This window comes from Lepidochelys kempii, chromosome 6 (assembly GCF_965140285.1).
Source record: "Lepidochelys kempii isolate rLepKem1 chromosome 6, rLepKem1.hap1, whole genome shotgun sequence".
Classification (NCBI taxonomy): Eukaryota; Metazoa; Chordata; order Testudines; family Cheloniidae; genus Lepidochelys; species Lepidochelys kempii.
In genome coordinates, this window is record NC_136385.1 from 21,662,724 (window position 1) to 21,680,116 (window position 17,393).

The following is a 17,393-nucleotide window of genomic DNA, read 5'->3' on the forward strand; positions in this document are numbered from 1 at the left end:
GCAGCGGTGATGTAATCAGGAGTTGAATCTGCTCAGCCAACTCTGAAGTATTTTTTAATTAAATGAAATCTTAAATTCTGCAGAATCTCTTATGTGGCCACGAGGGAAATGCTAGCATGGCGTGCCAACAAGTACAGGCTGAATCAAACCCGGTCAGCAATCTGATAAAAATTCTTGCGCTGCTTTATCATTTGTCCTATTCCATTTGGCAAATCAATTTTTTTTAAAATCCTTCCTGCATTTTGAATGCACCGGAGCCTAACACAGCTATTCTGATTTAACAACTACTTCAGATTATATTATCCTCTCATCATGTCATGATGAAAGGATTTTCATGCTCCACCGTCAATGACTGATGTCAGCACAGCTCAGGGAATAGCACGTTAGCGTAACCATTGCTGCAGAGGCAGTAGGTGAGGGAAGTGTACTCTCCTCTGCCCCCCCATGGTGTTTGGCTGCATCAAAGAAATTAAAAATACACAAAGTTTGGGTCGGACCCTAAGCTCGTGCAAATCAAGGCAGTGCCGCTGAAGACATTGGTGTTATCCCCAACGTGCACCAACGGAGGATCGATCCAGCCTTCAGTATTAGAGTTTCAACCATTCTACCTATCCGATGATCATTTTAAAGGGGCACTCAGCTGGACTTGTTTTAAAATGGCCAATTAAAAAAAAAATCCAGTTTCGATAAAAGCATCCTTTGAACACTAAGTCCTGAATTTTTAGAAGATTTTTTTTTTTTTTTTGGTTTCCCCCAACGGACATTTTTCATCAAGCAAGAAACTAACTGAGGATCTGATTGCAGGATCAGGGCCCTGTGTATGCATCCTTGCACTTGCATGGAGACCAACTGTGGCTGTGCAGATTTAATTGCTGGACCAGGGCCTGAGTGCAGAAAAAAAAGAAAACTGGCTATACATAAGATGCTGTCAAATGCACAAAAAATCTTTTTACTATTATTTAGAAGGAGGAATTGGGTGAGGGCTGCAAGAAGGTTAAGTAGGCTAGAGTAGAAGGGACAATTGGGGAACAGGAGAATATTCACCCTGAGGTTTCCAGGGTATGAGTTTGCAAATGAATTAATCTTCTATTGCTCTTCTCCTCTCCTATGCCAACCACATTTCCTGCTCCCACTTTCTTTTCTCCGCTAATGAGGCTTCTCCTACATTCCCAGCCTTCGCTTGCCCCATCCCCTACTGTGCTTTTGAAGAGCGCCCTCCCATATGGGTCGAAAGCCTCATAAGCCCAGCTCATCCTTCCAATGCTGCCCCCTACTCTCACCTGTTCAACATGCGACTAGCCCTCACCTCTTAGTCCTGGTTGCTAATGAAACATGCCTCCCACTGCTGGTTCCCAGCATGAGGAAGGGTGGGTCAGGAACCAACCAGAAAGGGATGGGATGTGTAGGATAATGCAGGGTAGGGGAGGAAGGAGTGAGGTACCCCAACCTGGCTCCTTCTCCCAATCACTCCTCCCCCACCCAGCACAACACTCCTTATCAGCTCCCTCTCACACTTGAGAAACTTGCTGATCCCCAACATATTAAATACCTGGCAATTAGCCTGCCCCATAAGATTGACATTCTTAGATGCTCTGTAGCATTCTCTATATAAACTCGGTGACTGATTTTGTTTGTTCATATGAGATTCCCAGAAGAGCGGCGTTCCTGCTTCTATCCCACAGCAGCACTTCAGAACGAGGAGCTGCAACCGTTCAATTAAAACAGCCCCCTTTGTAGCTGAAAGTGGCTGTCCTTACTCCTCCCAGCTATTCAAAAGTTTCATGAGCTGTATATGCCCAGGCATGGAAGGTGGGGGTGGGATGGGAAAAGGGGGGGCAGTTTTGGGCAGAACAGAATGGAATTTGCATTATGCCTTCCATGCTTCTCAAAGCATTTGACAAAATAATGGGCCAATTACAACTAAGGGCAAAATGGAGTAGTCATCATAGGCTCAGCCATAACTCACAAACAGCTCTGGTCATAAGAACTTCCGATTACATTTCAGCCAGGAAATCAAGGTCTCTCCTATGCTCTCTTGTCCTATCTTCACTGTACCTTGCTGGGTCACAACATAGTCATCTCTTGAGATAATTAAAGCTTGGATCTTGTAATGTAGATGGGGCTAAGCTTTGTTTTAACAGTGTTCCTGAACTGTGCAGCAGCCCTATGAATTCCAAGGCTACCAGTGAGTTGTAATCAGGCCACCAACAGGGCTGTTGTTACAGTGTAGACAGGAACTTAGAAAGAGCAGGACTGAGTTTAGCAGCAAGCTAGAGCTGGTCTATCCCCCTAGACTCAGGGCCAGCCATAGAAGTAACAGTCAATATACACACACTTCAATGTAATGCCTGCATGCATGCAGACAGCTTTAATCCCAAAGAAAGACCTCTCACCACACATGAGTTCATCGGAACCATCGATGCAATCTGGAAAGGAGTCACACTGCTGTTTTATGAGGATGCACTGGCCACTGGCACATCGAAACTGATTTGGGAGACAGATTGCTGAATGGGGAAAAAATAACCGTTTAGTTAGCACACAAAATCTTAATCTAAATCAAATTATAACTTGCTCTGTGAAGTAACTGAACATTTTACGAAACCCAGACGTAACACATACAGCACTTGCTGTGTATACTACACTTTATCCACCTGGGAACTGAATCTCTGCATCACGGTCTAGTACTTAGGAGAAAAATGGTCAGCAAGACACACACAGTTTAGACAGTGTGTAATTCTGGCACGTACGAGCAATTACACAGCTGAAGTACACAAGTGTTGATTAACTTGAAAAAAATTCCCCCCACAAAACAGAATATGCCATTAAGGCAACAGAATGGAGAGGAAATCTATTTCAGCTCCTGACAATCCAAGGTCTTTAGTCAAATTAGCCCTGTGCGTTTGTTTCCTATGTTTGCTCTGGATTTTAAACATAGACTGTATTTATTTTCCCTAAGGCTTACAAGTAGCTGATGAGGTAACTATGCAGTTATGGAAATGTATACGTTGAGCATAGAAGAGGGGGTGGGGAGAGATGAAGAGGGAGAGAAGGGCAGAATCAACGTATTTTTGTGTTTTTGGTTTCAGAGTAAAAAGGAAGGTCTTTAAATCCTGGTCTTTAAAGCCAGGCACTCAGGACATTAATCTTACTATTGCAGTCTGCTTCGTCGGATTTATCTTGGCAGTCAATTTCTCCATTACACCGCAAGCGGGCATCAATACATTGTCCTTTCTCACACTGAAACTGGGCTGCTGAACATATAGGACAGCTATCTTCATCACTCTGATCATCACATTCTGGAAATCCATCGCATCGCCATGCCATTGGGATACAGTCTATCTCCCCAGTCGCACAGGTAAACTGGTCTGGGGAACAAGTTGGAGGTTCTGGAGACAAGAAAAACCATACATACTCACTCATTTTAGTCCTGATAAAAAGATTATATATAAAAAAGTGAAAGAGACTTTTCACAGATGGAAAACTTGTTATGTCCATGCTGAAATTCCTCTGTGAAAATGGCAAGTTTTCATCAAGAAATAATTAACAGATTTGCCCAGGGAATAAATGTTTCCCAATTTGTAACAAAAAACTGTGTATGCTGCCAGAAGAGGCATGGTCTAGTTGTCTGAGAACTGGACTGGTGGCAGGGAACTCTGAATAAGTAACGTCGTGTTAGCAACTTCTTTTTCAAAGAGATTTTCACATGGATTTCATATAAATGAATACTCACAAAATATCAGTTTCCACTTGCAAAGCACAAACTGCTAGCTTTACTCACCTCTAATCCCTAAATTACATTATCCTAGGGTATTTCTGATCATGGTTTAGTATAATCTTTATAACAAAACTGGCATTCTGGATGAACCAGTCACTAGTTTACCTAAACCAAATGTAATCCATGCTTACTCAATATGCGTCTCTGTCCTTGTCTAGTGGCTAGTCCATGTACAGATGTTTGAGTCTGCTACAACAGTTTAAGCTAAGGAATCTGGTGTTTCTTTGGCTTGGGCACTAGAGGCTCATGCTCTCTCATCCAGAGGCCCTGGGAGCAATCTCCCCCACTGCTGCCCCATCCAGCAGCATTGCATTAATCATCAGTGACTGGGTTAAGAAACAGCTGCCAAAGGCACTTAAACATATATTACAACAGAACAGCAAAGCCACTCCCTTTTGAATAATAATAATTAGCTCTCATATAGTACTTTTCAACTTTAGATCTCAAATGCTTTATCAAGGAGGCCAATATCATTATCCCCATTTTACAGAAGGGGAAACTGAGGCACAGAGAGATGGCGTGACTTGCTCAAGGTCACCCAGCAGGTCAGTGGCAGAGCTGGAGATTGAAAATACTGTTACCTTTCGTAATTGTTATTCTTCGAGATGTGTTGCTCATGTCCATTCCATTGTAGGTGTGTGTGCTCGCCACATGCACCGGTGCCGAAAGCTTTTCCTTCAGTGGCATCCATTTAGGACCAGCTCTGGCGCACTCTGGAGTGGCGCACGTATGCCGCGGAATAAGGGGTGCCGTCGGCTCCCCCCTCCCTCAAATTCCTTCTTGCTAGAACTCAGACAGAGGGGAAGGAGGGCGGGTCATGGGATGGACATGAGCAACACATCTCGAAAAACAACATTTACAAAAGGTAATCGTCTTTTCTTCTTTTAGTGCTTGCTCACGTCCATTCCATGGTAGATGACTCCCAAGCAGTACCACCAGAGGAGGGTAAGGAGTTCATGGATGTGTCGATTTCAACACAGCTCTGCCAAAGCCACGGTCATCTCTGGCCTGCTGAGTGATGGCCTAGTGAGTTGTGAACGTGTGTACTGAAGCCCACGTCGCGGCCCTGCAAATGTCCTGGATAGGGACATGCGCCAGGAAGGCAACTGAAGACACCTGTGCCCTTGTCGAGTGTGCCTTCACTACTGATGGGGGCACAGCCTGCGCCAACTCGTAACCAGTACAGACGCAGGTGGTGATCCAATTCGAAATCCTTTGAGAGGACACCAGAAGGCCCTTCATCCTGTCAGCGATCGCGATAAAGAGCTGGGTGGCTCTGCGGAAGGGCTTGGTGCACTCCAGGTAGAAAGCCAGGGCATGCCTGACAGAGTGTGCACGCCTCTTCTCATTGGTCATGGGAGGTTTGGACAGAACACCAGGAGGAAGATATCCTGGCTAACACGGAAGTGTGACACCACCTTTGGCAGGAAGAATGGATGGGGCTGCAGCTGGACCTTGTCCTTGTAGGATACCATGTATGGGAGCTCCAAAGTGAGGGCTTTAATCTTGGAGACCCGTCTCGCTGAGGTAATAGCTACAAGGAATGCAACCTTCCACGACAAGTGGGAAAGGGAACAAGAAGCTGTAGGCTCAAAGGGTGGACCCGTGAGCCTGGGAAGGACCAGGTTGAGGTCCTATTGGGGAACCAGGTCCTGGATTGGCAGAAAGAGTCTTTCAATGCCTTTCAGGAACCTGATCGACATCTCTTGTGAGAATACCAATCTACCCTGGATGAGATGATGGAAGGCCAATATGGCTGCCAGGTGCACCTTGATCTAAGAGAGGGCGAGGCCCTGGTGCTTTAAGTGAAGCAGGTAATCCAGGCTGGACTGCAGAGATGACTGGGTCAGGGAGCTATTCTGCTCTGATGCCCAGCAGGAGAAACACTTCCATTTTGCCAGGTAAGTTGCGGTGGTTGGAGCTTTCTGCTCTCCAAGAGAGCCTGCTGTACCTGACTAGAGCAAGCTTGTTCCTCTGGATTCAGTGACACAGGATCCAAGCTGTGAGGTGGAGAGAGGTGAGGTTCAGGTGCAGGAGCCAACAGTGCTCCTGAGAGAGAAGGTCCGGGCGGCTGGGAAGTCGCCACAGGGCTGCTGTGGCCAGGTCCATGTGCATGCTAAACCAATGCTGGTGAGGCCATGCTCAGGCAATCATAATGTCTCATGCCTTGTCCCCCTTGATTTCTGAGAGGACTTTGCTGATGAGAGGAACTGGCGGGAAGGCATACATCAGGTCTCCTGACCACGACAAGAGAAAGGCATCGGAAAGTGAGCCTCTGCTGAGGCTCTGGAGAGAGCAAAACTGATGACACTTTCTGTCCTGTCTGGTGGCGAACAGGTCCACTCGGGGAGTTCTCCACTTCTGGAATAGCATTCTGACGACCTCCAAGTAAAGGGACCACTCATGGTGAGAGACAAAGGACCTGCTGAGGCGATTCGCCAGCATGTTCTGGACGCCGGGGAGGTGCGAGGCTTCCAGGTGGATCACATGCTGAATGCAGAAGTCCCACAGAAAGAGGGCCTTCTGGCACAGAGCCGTGAATGAGCTGCCCCAGGCCTGTTGACATAGAACATGGAGGCCATATTATCCGTCAACATCTGCACTACCTGACCAGACAGTTGGGGAAGGAAGACACCGCAAGCCAGAAGGATGGCTCTGATGTTTATATATAAACGCGAGTTCCTCCCATGACCATAACCCAAATCCGCAGTGTACTGAGATGCACTCCGCAGCCAAGGTCGGATGCATCTGAAATCAGGGAGACCATGGGTCACAGGCTCGCGAACAGCACACCTTCCAACACCAGAATCGGGTTGGACCACCACTGCAGGGAGGTAAGTACCTGCAGCGGGATCATGATGACCATGTCTAGGTGATGTCTGGCTGGGGAGTAGACTGATGCCAGCCACATCTGGAGGGGACGCCCAAGGCAAGGAGACATTGCAGCACCATCACTGGCGGGAAGAAGGAACTGAGGGAGGTGGGAACTGGCAGCGCCCCTTACACTGGTGCATACATGCGCCGCACTAGAGGCGGTCCCCTACGGATACCACTGCAGGAAAAACTTCCCGCAGTGGTGCATGTGGTGAGCACACTCCTCTACAATGGAATGGACATGACCAAGCACTCAAAGAACTACCTAGATTTCCTGAGTCCCAGTCCAGGACCTACCCACTAGGTACCACTACTTCCCTAGAACATGTAAATCAGCTGTATTAAAGAACTACAACAGATTACTACATTACACATTTGTTATAGTAAATATATAAGGCACAGTCTTATGTTAAGTGGTAGTATCTGAAAATCAATGAAATGTTGTTAGAACTCTCATACTGATCTTCCAGGAGGAAGATGTAGTCAACAGCAACAATGTATTCATACAATGGCTCCGTGGTGACAATGTTACTGAACTTATTGTGTACCAAAGGCTGCATAATACAGAAAGGCCCAGCATGGCCACCTTGCAATACAGAATTCTCTTTCAACAGCCAGCATAAGCAAAATCTCCCTCTTGGTGACAATGGGAGAAATCATCATCAATAGGTGCTTTTGTGTTTTTCTTAAAGCCCCATCTCCCAGAGTTATGCGACTACATGAGAAATCTGATCTTTCATTGAAAATAAAGTTTCTAGCCCTCTTGGCTGTGGAGAAAAGCTTGAAAAAGTGACCCAAGTGTATTTCAGCAGTTAAAAACCCAAAAGGCAAACAACAAGAACCCAATGTTTATTATTTTTAATCTCATGATTTTTAAGCCAGTTGTGATTTTTGAGGTCTGCATCACGATTTTTGATTGCTTGGAGCTGGCAATACTGAGTAACTCAACGGTAACCAATCAATTAACAGCTCTGAATAAACTAATATGTCACCTACACAAATAACTGGGAAAACTCAGGAATGAAAACTAATCTGGATTTCCTATTCAAACAGAACATTTCCAGGCAATGCAGAAAATGAGAATGACCAGCTCTTCCCTGGAAGATGAATTCAGCCACTGAGCTGAATTTAATATCGCACCCTCTTGCATCAAGCAAATACAAATTTGGTCCTAAAACTGGTTAAAGCATCTGGGGGCAGACACTCTGCAACGCATTTTCAGGCTACTGAAAGACACTGGCTCAGGGCTGCTAATGCTGCAGACAGGATGCGTCAGAAAGTCTTAGCAGGCTCTGGATAAGCTTAGTATAAAAATGAACGAAGACCAAAAGGGAGGCTCTAAATTTGTTAGATTTATAGCAGAAGATAATGAAACAGTGGGAGGTAAGAAATCTCTCACTGGCAATGTCTTGCAGGAGCAGCAGATTGAGAAATACGAGTAGACTGATTTATTTATTTTTTGGCCTCCAGAAGTAACCACTACTACTCTGAAACCACATAGTGTGTTGTGGTCATGGGAAAGAAAACAGTTTACAATGGAAATGACTTCCCCTGGGGAGGTGAGAGTTCAGCCAGCACATGAAATCTAGAGAGAAATGAATATATTTTTTCAAAAAGCTTGAGTGCAGCGATAAAGCTAAAATACTGAAGATATGAGACCTCCCAGAAGAAATGAGTTTGTTTGTTTTTTTAATTCCCCCAGCAAGTGCAGTGCTACAAATAGTGAAAACTCCTGGGATTGCGAAAGAAGCAGGAAAGCATAAAGTGGGGGATTAAGAGAGCTACTATAATGAACAGGGCCACTACCCATCTTGGGATCGCCAGAATTGTCTTGATTTTATTAGCAACGGAGTACATCAAAGTCATGCTCTGACACTAATTTCCGGGTTTGCGAAATGTCGCATATGGCCTTATGACGTGTCAGCACTGTCCTGTGCCACATTATAACAGCCTAATGCAACATGGTCACACTCTACCAAGCACGTTTACAGCACAACAATCAAATCAGTCACACCAGACAAACTTCAGTAAGTATCAATACATGTGCTAAATCTTCCGAGGCCCAGAGGGGCATTTTGCGGGCAATGAAGACAGAGACAGATTCAAAGATCTAAACACCAAACCTTATGGAGTAAGGGCCAAGTTTTGACCATGGATGCACCAGTTACTTCCAGGGGAACTGTGTGTTTGCATCCCAGCACTGAATCTTAGCTCATGTTTCCTACAGAAACATGTAGATATCTTTAGTCAGGCCCTACATACATTAAAGAAAGTGCAAGTGACATGACTGGGTTAAAGTTTATCACAGTGGAATTTGTGACCACACATTGGGAGGAGAGGAGGAAATCTGACTATGCAGCTTCTTGACCCCAGAAGCTCTGAGAGTCTTTATGGATACGTGTGCCCTATATAAAAAGCCCTGTTAAATTAATTCACTTACCTCCACATGTTAAGAGGTTCTGTAAAAGTACAAGGTGATCTGGGCATGAGCATCTTGGGGTTCCATCTCCTTTAGCAATGCAGATGTGTGAACAGCCACCATTGTCACGGGAACATGGATGTGCAGCTGTATAAACAACACATGGAATGGAATACTGTACACTGTCAATAAATCAGGATGTTCAGCTAGTGCAAAGCTGGTTTCTGTAAGAACTACCAACTTTCACTGGACACGAACACAGTAAATGCATGACTTCCCAGGTCACTACTCAAAACCTGATTTATAGTCTCTCTAGGGATATTGCTCCTGAACACCAAGGTATACGGACTTCTCAGAAATCCTTTAAATATTTAGAAACTCAGATGCAAAGAAACTAGTAGAAGCTTCTTGTAAAGACTACACTTAAAGAATGAGTATACTTCATCTGCATTTCATCTGCAAACTGGACGTCAAAAAGAGACGGGATACTTTTGTTTAAACCAAACAAAAGGCCTCTTCAGTACACTTAATCTTGAAGGACCCCAAAATTATTTACAAAACCGAAGTACACATATGTACACACACAAAACAACATATGTGGGCCAAGATTTAAAAAAGAAACAGTAGGTACAGTTAGGCTTCTAAACCCAGATTTAGGCATTTAGGTAAGTAGCCTGATTCTCAAAAGTGCTAAGCACTTAATAGCTCCTCAAATGGGCAACCTAAATAGACAAGACAGACAAAGGGTGGGAGGAGAAAGAGAGGTAAAGTTACTTGTCCAAGGTCCCACAGCAGACAGATGGCAGAACTGGGAATAGAATGCAGGTCTCTTGAGTCCTAGTCTAATGCCCAATCCACTGGATTACATCACTTCCTGTATGTGCCTACATTTAAGCACATGCTGAGATGTCTTGTTGAAGTGGAGCCCATATTTGTTGTCATAGAATGATGCATTCTTGGATACAGTACTAGTAAGTTCTAAGATTTTTACGGGGGGGGGGGGGCAGATCCATATAAAAATAGCTAATTATTTCTGTGCCAAATGTGCTCTCCATCTGCTCAGACTCATTAATCAGGCATTTAGCACAGAAATCTGCCTTCACTTTTAACAAACATATTATTTTTATATATAGTCTTAAGAATCCAATGCACGCAGCGTGGACTGTTGGAAGAGCAAAAGAAAAACAATTTTTTTAAAATTGTTCTGTTGCAACAGAGATTCACCTTTAAAGGACAAGTTTCAGATTTCAGCCCTGAAGGGTGATTCTTTTCAAGTGTGACTCAAAGTAGAAAGCAGGATCCTTGCCATAAAGAAAATAAAGCACTTCGCCCCCCCCCCCCTTTTTTAACCATTCATGATTTAGCATGTAAAAATCATTTCCCAATTCTCTGAATTGTGCTTAAATTAAAAAATAAAATCCCTTTGCAGCAGTAAAGTAATGGTACCTTTGAGAGACACTGGGAGTGGAGCAAGGAGATGGTAGAGAAAAGGCTAAGAATGGTGAATATTACATATTGTGAAAGAAAAGGGGTTAATCTTTTGCAAAATTCTAGAAAAAGTGTACTAAAATGGCTTCAATCCCCCCCCCTTTTTTTTAACACAATGAATGATTCCTACACTCTTATTTTCAAAATTTGAGAGTTTCAGTGCTTATAAATCAAAGATTAACAAGAGTGCAAGCAAACATCACACAGGTTTCCCCCTACACAGGTCTGCCAATGCAGCCGCCTCCTGCTATTCTAGTTAATGGCTTTTTCAAACAGTAGGGGTAATGGGGTGGATGGAAAGAGAGATTTGAAAATATCAGGACATTTTCTTTCCATGTGTCTTTCAACCTCCAGAGAAGTTATCAATCACAGTTTATTAGATGAGTAGATAAAAGAAACAGACATGATATCCTAAAATTAAACACACACACACACACACACACAAAATCACCCTCTACCTTCAGGTCTCCTTCTCTAGCCCCTTTTGTATTGGGCATATTTTTCCTTTCCCCACCACTCCTTTACACTCCCTTATTCTGCCGTTCTGTCTCTTTCATTCTCTGCATCTTTCCACAATCTTTTCTCTCTCTCTCTCTTTTTTAATTCTCTTCCTCTTTGTGGGAGGTTTTCTCCGATCCTTCCCCTCCTCGATCCCCCAGTTAACATCTTATAGCTCAGTGGTTTGAGCATTGGCCTGCTAAACCCAGGGTTGTGAGTTCAATCCTTGAGGGGGCCACTTAGAGATCTGGGGCAAAAATTGGAGATTGGCCCTGCTTTGAGCAGGGGGTTGGACTAGATGACCTCCTGAGGTCCCTTCCAACCCTGATACTCTATGACTCTCTATGACTCTTCCTCTCTCCTCAAAGGCCCTGCACCATCCTTCTTCCAGATGTGGAGTTTGACAGAAGGCCTCCTGTATCTCATCAGCACTTCTCTGTCAGTCAGCCAGAAGGGACCCATTACCACCATCCCCAGGGGCTCAGTGTCTCTACAGTTCTAACATCTGCTGGTTCCCAGAGAAAGAAACCAAATGTGGAACCAGATTATGGTATGTTTCCACTAACCCACTGGTGCAGCTCCTTGCTCTGCTTGGTCAAGTCTTGGCCTCATTACTATTACTTACATAATAACCTCAACATGCATACTGCGTTACAACAACAAAGACAGAATCCCTGCGCTGAAGATCTTGCAGTCTAAATGAAGACAACAAAAAACAAACAGGCACAGAAACCAACACCCCCCCGGAGGTAGATGAAAAGGGAAGGACAAGCCTACGATTAGGTGATCACTTGGAAGGCTAATGCGCACATCCTAAAATTAACGAAGGGTGCGTCTCCCCCATATTTTTTCTCTTTCCTCTTCTTTCTGGATCTCTCCCTTCTCCCAGATTATGTCTGACCGCTAGCACCGCTCTCTAGGAGAAGCAAAGTGAAACAGACAGTCCTAGCCAGTTTTCACTGTTCCTTTTGTTGCAACAGTGTTTCAAACTGGCATGCCTGCTACTTCACTATGTTTGTCCACTGTTGTTTCTAAGGTAGGGGAGGCAGGGCAAGCAATACATAGCTTCTCCTCCCTTACTTCTCTCCCCCCAGGATCAGTGGAGATGTATTTCAGCAAACTATTTTAAAAGGAGCCCCCTTCCACGCTTTGCTGTTCAACAAAAGCCCCCCTCGCTCCTTGATGCCTCACTGGTTTAGAAACACAGACGTCAGGCACAGCTCTTTTTCTTATAGCTGATTCCCCTAATACTATGTGGAATAACTCCCTTATGGCACACAGTAAACCACGTTTGATCACAGGTTTGCAGTGGTGAAAGGCTAGTGTAATTAACCTCTCTGCATCAAACAGCTGACATCTAGTTTTTCTTTGTTTTTATTTTCTAAGCCGCTTCGGGAGCAAATTTTGTATTATGCATGTACATGCTGAATAGATTGCTAACTACTACGACATCAAATAGCCATCTTTCTGTGCAGAGATTATTCAGGACAGGAATGGGAAAAGAGATTTGCATTACCTTCTCTTCTGGGAGGTCCATCCTGCAAGGTGCTGAGCACGCTGGACTGGCTGCAATCCAGCTAAGAACTTATTTTAAGTCAATGGGGCTGGTCACATGCTTAAGCGCTTAGCTGGGTTGAGGCAAGAGTGTTCAGCACCCCTCACAATCAAGCCCTGTGCCTGTATTTTGTGTACAAATTGTCATTTCTTTAGAGCAGGATTCTGTCTTATAAGTCTGTAGGACGCCTGGTGTATTTTTGGGTGTTACATAAATAGCCAAATTATATGTACCATTTTTCATTGGCAAAAAAACTCCCTGGTTTCAAACAGTGCTTACTAAAAAACCCTGCTACATTCTGTTTAAAATGAACACAAAAACTCACAACAAGTCAGAAACTGAGGAATCAGAAATTCACATGCTAGGATACACACTGGGTGTCTGATTCAGAAGCTTAAGAGAAACCAGCACCAGAGCAATCAAGAATACATGGCACTGAAATAAACTTACAAAATTCATCCATATCAACTTCTTCCACTGCATGAATGCCTGTCAAGTGAGCAATTCGGCCTTGGATTCTAGTCCTCTTGTATCCACTGGTTTTCTCAACTCTCTCAATCATCTGCTGCTGACGGTCAATCCAGTACAAGTGATTCCCCAACACAGTCAGTCCCATTGGCTGCAGGATATTGGAGTCCTCCAGTGTCACACGGTTAGCTCCTGTAACAATCAAAGCTAAAGCAAATATAGGTTTTGCAAAGAGAAACTTTTGTCTCACCTTTTTTTTTCTCTTTTATAATAAAGTGTACTTGTTTTCAAAACACACTTTATTCTCCAGACAATCTTATTATCGTGAATGAATTTTGAACAAATTTTTTTTGATCCAGTGCAATGGGAAATGTTTCCATGGGCTCAATTTAAAAAAAATTATTCACTTTCAAGCATTGACAGGCAAGCTCTACTCTCAGACATGCATATACTGAACTACCAATGGGAACCATCTCTGGGCAGTAGAGGTTAGAATTTTTCCCTACAAGCTAAGGTCTCATGGAAGATATTTCTTGAAAGAGGCATTCAAATTTTTTAAAATAGTACTTATTGAGTTTTCCAATAAAAATCTGCATAGAACATTAAGTGCTGATGCTACTCTTTTAAAACAGAAAGCTGATAATTCATTGGTGTCACAGTGACTGGTGTATATAAAAATCCTAGATACATTTAATGTTATGTACATACATAAACATGCATACATAACACACACAGGTACATACATGCACACAACATTAAAACAACTCTGTTAAGCACATTAAGGTTGCAAAATTAAGCATTCAGAAGTTAGAAAATGCCAAATTTTAGGTTGCCTGTGTAATCTTTATTCACCCTCCTGGTGCATATACACTATGATACAGTCTTTAATTACATAATCACGCTCTTTTTTTTTCTACAGGATCCCTGCCTTATTCTGGGCACAGAGAATGAATCAGGACTGCAGAGAGAATGAAGCTATTTGTAAGATCCCTGCTTCATTTACTCTAGAAGCTGGAAGCTCTGTAGGGCACAGCATAGGGGCCTGCAGGTGGAGAAAGGTGGGTTTGTTGTTTTTTCCCCCAGTAGTGATTTCCCACAACATTCAGCAGCTCTTCCTATTTCCTGCTTTCTGCCCTGCACTCCAGTTTTCAGCAGCAGATCCCCCACTCCACCCATCAACTGCCCAACAGCAAAGGGCAAAAGCCAGCTCAGTTGCTGAGATGCAGGGCATCAAAGCTCCTGCTGCAGAGGGAGGGAGGTACTGAGGGGGAAATGAGACAGATGGTTTATTCAGGCTGTAGTCAGACCCTTGAAAATGGAGATGAAATGAAAGTGCTTTGGGAGGAAGGTGGCAAAGCGACAGGCAGTGATGAGATAGTCTGATCAATTATGTGGCATGATAGTATAGATGAGCTTGGAAGTGGGGAGAGGCGGAACGGAAGACAGGAAGGAGAAAGATGAGGGGACAGTGTGGAAAGAATGGACGAGACAAAGATGGTGAGGGGGAACACACTCATAATACAAAACCAGTGTCAATATTTCAACAACGATCTCAGACATCTTATTTCCACAGGACAGAGATTCTAGGCTCACTTTTCAAGCGCCTGACCCTTATAAAGTAGCATCTAAGGCAGAGCTGTTGTCACCTCTAGAGCATTTTACGGTGTTTGAAAATGGTTACTAAGAAGAACTGAGTTAACTGACAGAACAGACCAGGCCAGGCCATACCACGATAAGCATCACGTCAGCTCACCGTGACTGACCCTCAACCCAGCAGGATTTAATTGTGGTTCATCGACGTCATGCTGACCATGACTCGTGCTGGTCTGCACTGACTAGTCTGCTGTGGTCAGTGTCATGTCAGCTAAATCAATCATTTACAATTGCGTGTGAATGCTGTGGCAATTTGTATTGTAGCCCAGTCTACATTTAGACTGTATGCTCCATGGGGCAGGGAGAGTCCCTCTACTTTTGCAGGAAACTGTCCCAGGCTTGGTTTGGGCCTCTACCTACTGCTAGAACCAGTTATTATTACTACCAGTACTCCTTCTACTAAATTAATGCAGCACACACCGGCAAAGGGAGAGGTAAGGGCACAAATCCTGTAGTATACTAAACAATGTCCATGCGGATGCATCTGAAAACTGACCACCTTCTACTTCCTACCTCCACATACCATTTCCTTCAAACTTCCTTTCACGTGCCCAATCATTCAGTAAGCCTAACTTTAGCGTTTGGAAGAAATGGGATAAAAATCAAAGTGGTGTTTCACCTCTAAACAATAACAACAAAATCAAATAATCAGTCCTATTATTCAAGCTAACATTTTAAAATAGTTAAAATTTGTGGCTGCTTTTAACCTTTACTGTTGGCAGTCTGATAGTGTTTGTTGTACCATTTTTGTGAAAGGTACTTAAAAAGTTGTAACTTTTTTTTGTAGTTCTTTTCCATAATGACAGCCCTTGAATCATTCTCTTACATCAGAGAAACAACTTTATTTAATTGGGGATTGGTCCTGCTTTGAGCAGGGGGTTGGACTAGATGACCTCCTGAGGTCCCTTCCAACCCTGATATTCTATGATTCTATGCAGGCAGTTTCTGCCTATGAGTACCAGATGTATTCCAAAAGAAATGAAAAATGTACCGGACGATGTGAGTTAGTGGTATCTCTGCTCTAAGATTTAATTATGGAATAATGATAATTGTGACTAACTTGCTCTTTTCCTCTCTGGCATTTAAACTTTTTTTTTTTTAATGCCCACAAAATAAGATAATAAAAACATTAATCAGTACTAGAGTCAACTAATTTTCTGAAAAAATTACTTAAGAGCTCAGCTATGCAGGCAAATAAAACATTTCTTTCAATTACAGTTGCTATTAAATTTGTTCAAAAGATCACAGCGTACAAAGACTCTTACTATACTGCTAAAAGGAGCACTGCAGTACACGCAGATTATTTTAAATTAAAGGAAAAAATATATGGAGGCCGAGAATTTCCTGATTAATTCTAAAATTAATTCTCTCACGCATTTAGGCAATACTAGCCCTCTCCAGTGGGAAATAACTAGTGCTAGTAAGGTTTATGGAAGAAATGCATTCAAGTCCTTGTCTGATGTTGACTGCTTCCCTTCATCCTGGGCCACTGAAAATGGGGTGTGGGGGAAGGGGACCTCCTGTAATGCTGTAGTACCAGGAGTACAGATCACAGTGGTGAGCAGAGAACTGAGAGCATACAGTAAAACAGATTCCAAAACCATGGTCCATGGACCAACAGCTGGTGATCCACAGAGAGCTGCCGGCCTCAGTGCATACAGTAGCCTCTCCATTGATTACACTGGGGATTGGCTCAGTCTCCGAAGGCTGGTCATTACTTCTGAGGCTTCCACCCCCCACAAAACATGCAGATTTGAGTGATTTAGAAATGCAAAAGAATAAAAAAAAACTGATGGGAAGGTGGTGCTGGACCTGCAGCCTGGGGGACTAAGTGCTGGGACCCTGATCCTGCAAGATGTGGAACACCCTTAACTCACATTGGAGTCAATGGGACTGGAGTTCTCAGCGCCTCTCGGCACCTTGCAGAACTGGGCCCTGGGTGCTGAGCCAGCAGATTGAGGTTCAATTGTGCTGAGAGACCATGCTATTGGGCTACATTATAAAAACCCAGATGGACCCATTTCTTAACAGAAGCAGGAATAAACCGAAGGAGCCTTTTTATTCCATCAACAATTTTATATTTAAAAACATTAAAAACTGGCCAAATTCATTTAAAATTAAAAATAAAGTTGATGCTTCCTGTCCTGAAATGGTGCAGGTTTCACATAATCAACTGCATCTCCCCCTTTCACAAACCAGTAAGAGGCTGCCTCTCTCCCAGCAACTTACTGCAGAGGCACCTGAGAGGAAGTCCCAGTGGGGCTGCTGGCAGGGTGTTCTCAGCTAGGGGCTGTGTAGCTTTTTAAAATGGTTTCCTGGACCCAGGTCTGAGACAGCCTGAGTTTGGTAGCTTGCAGGAGCACTGGAAGACCAATATTTTCACTTCCTTGGTGGGACAGAACTGTTTTGGGGATTGTGTGTGGAAGATGACTAATGAGTCTATATATGGTACTCCTTTGACCCCCCCATCCTTGTGGTATCTGAGGACCTCACAGTCTTAACGTGTTGATGCTCACAAATACGTCTGTGAGATAGGGAAGTACTATTGTCCTCATTTTATAGATGGAGAACTGAGGCACAGAGAGACTAAGGGGCATGCCCAATGTTACACAGGAAGTCCATGGCCAAGCAGGGAACTGATTCTGAGTCTCCCAAGTCCCAGG

General features: G+C 43.8%; 1 protein-coding gene across 2 annotated transcripts in view; it reads right to left on the minus strand.

Moving 5' to 3' along the window:
• Positions 1-17,393, minus strand: part of LRP5 (LDL receptor related protein 5) — a 248,458-nt gene that overhangs the window by 11,907 nt on the left and 219,158 nt on the right. For both annotated transcript variants that reach the window (XM_073347077.2, XM_073347076.2), the window contains exons 16-19: positions 13,060-13,269; positions 9,090-9,215; positions 3,150-3,386; positions 2,394-2,504 (exon numbers count right to left, since the gene is read on the minus strand). In XM_073347077.2, the coding sequence (XP_073203178.1) occupies positions 2,394-2,504; positions 3,150-3,386; positions 9,090-9,215; positions 13,060-13,269 (684 nt within the window). The remainder of the gene's footprint in view (positions 1-2,393; positions 2,505-3,149; positions 3,387-9,089; positions 9,216-13,059; positions 13,270-17,393) is intronic.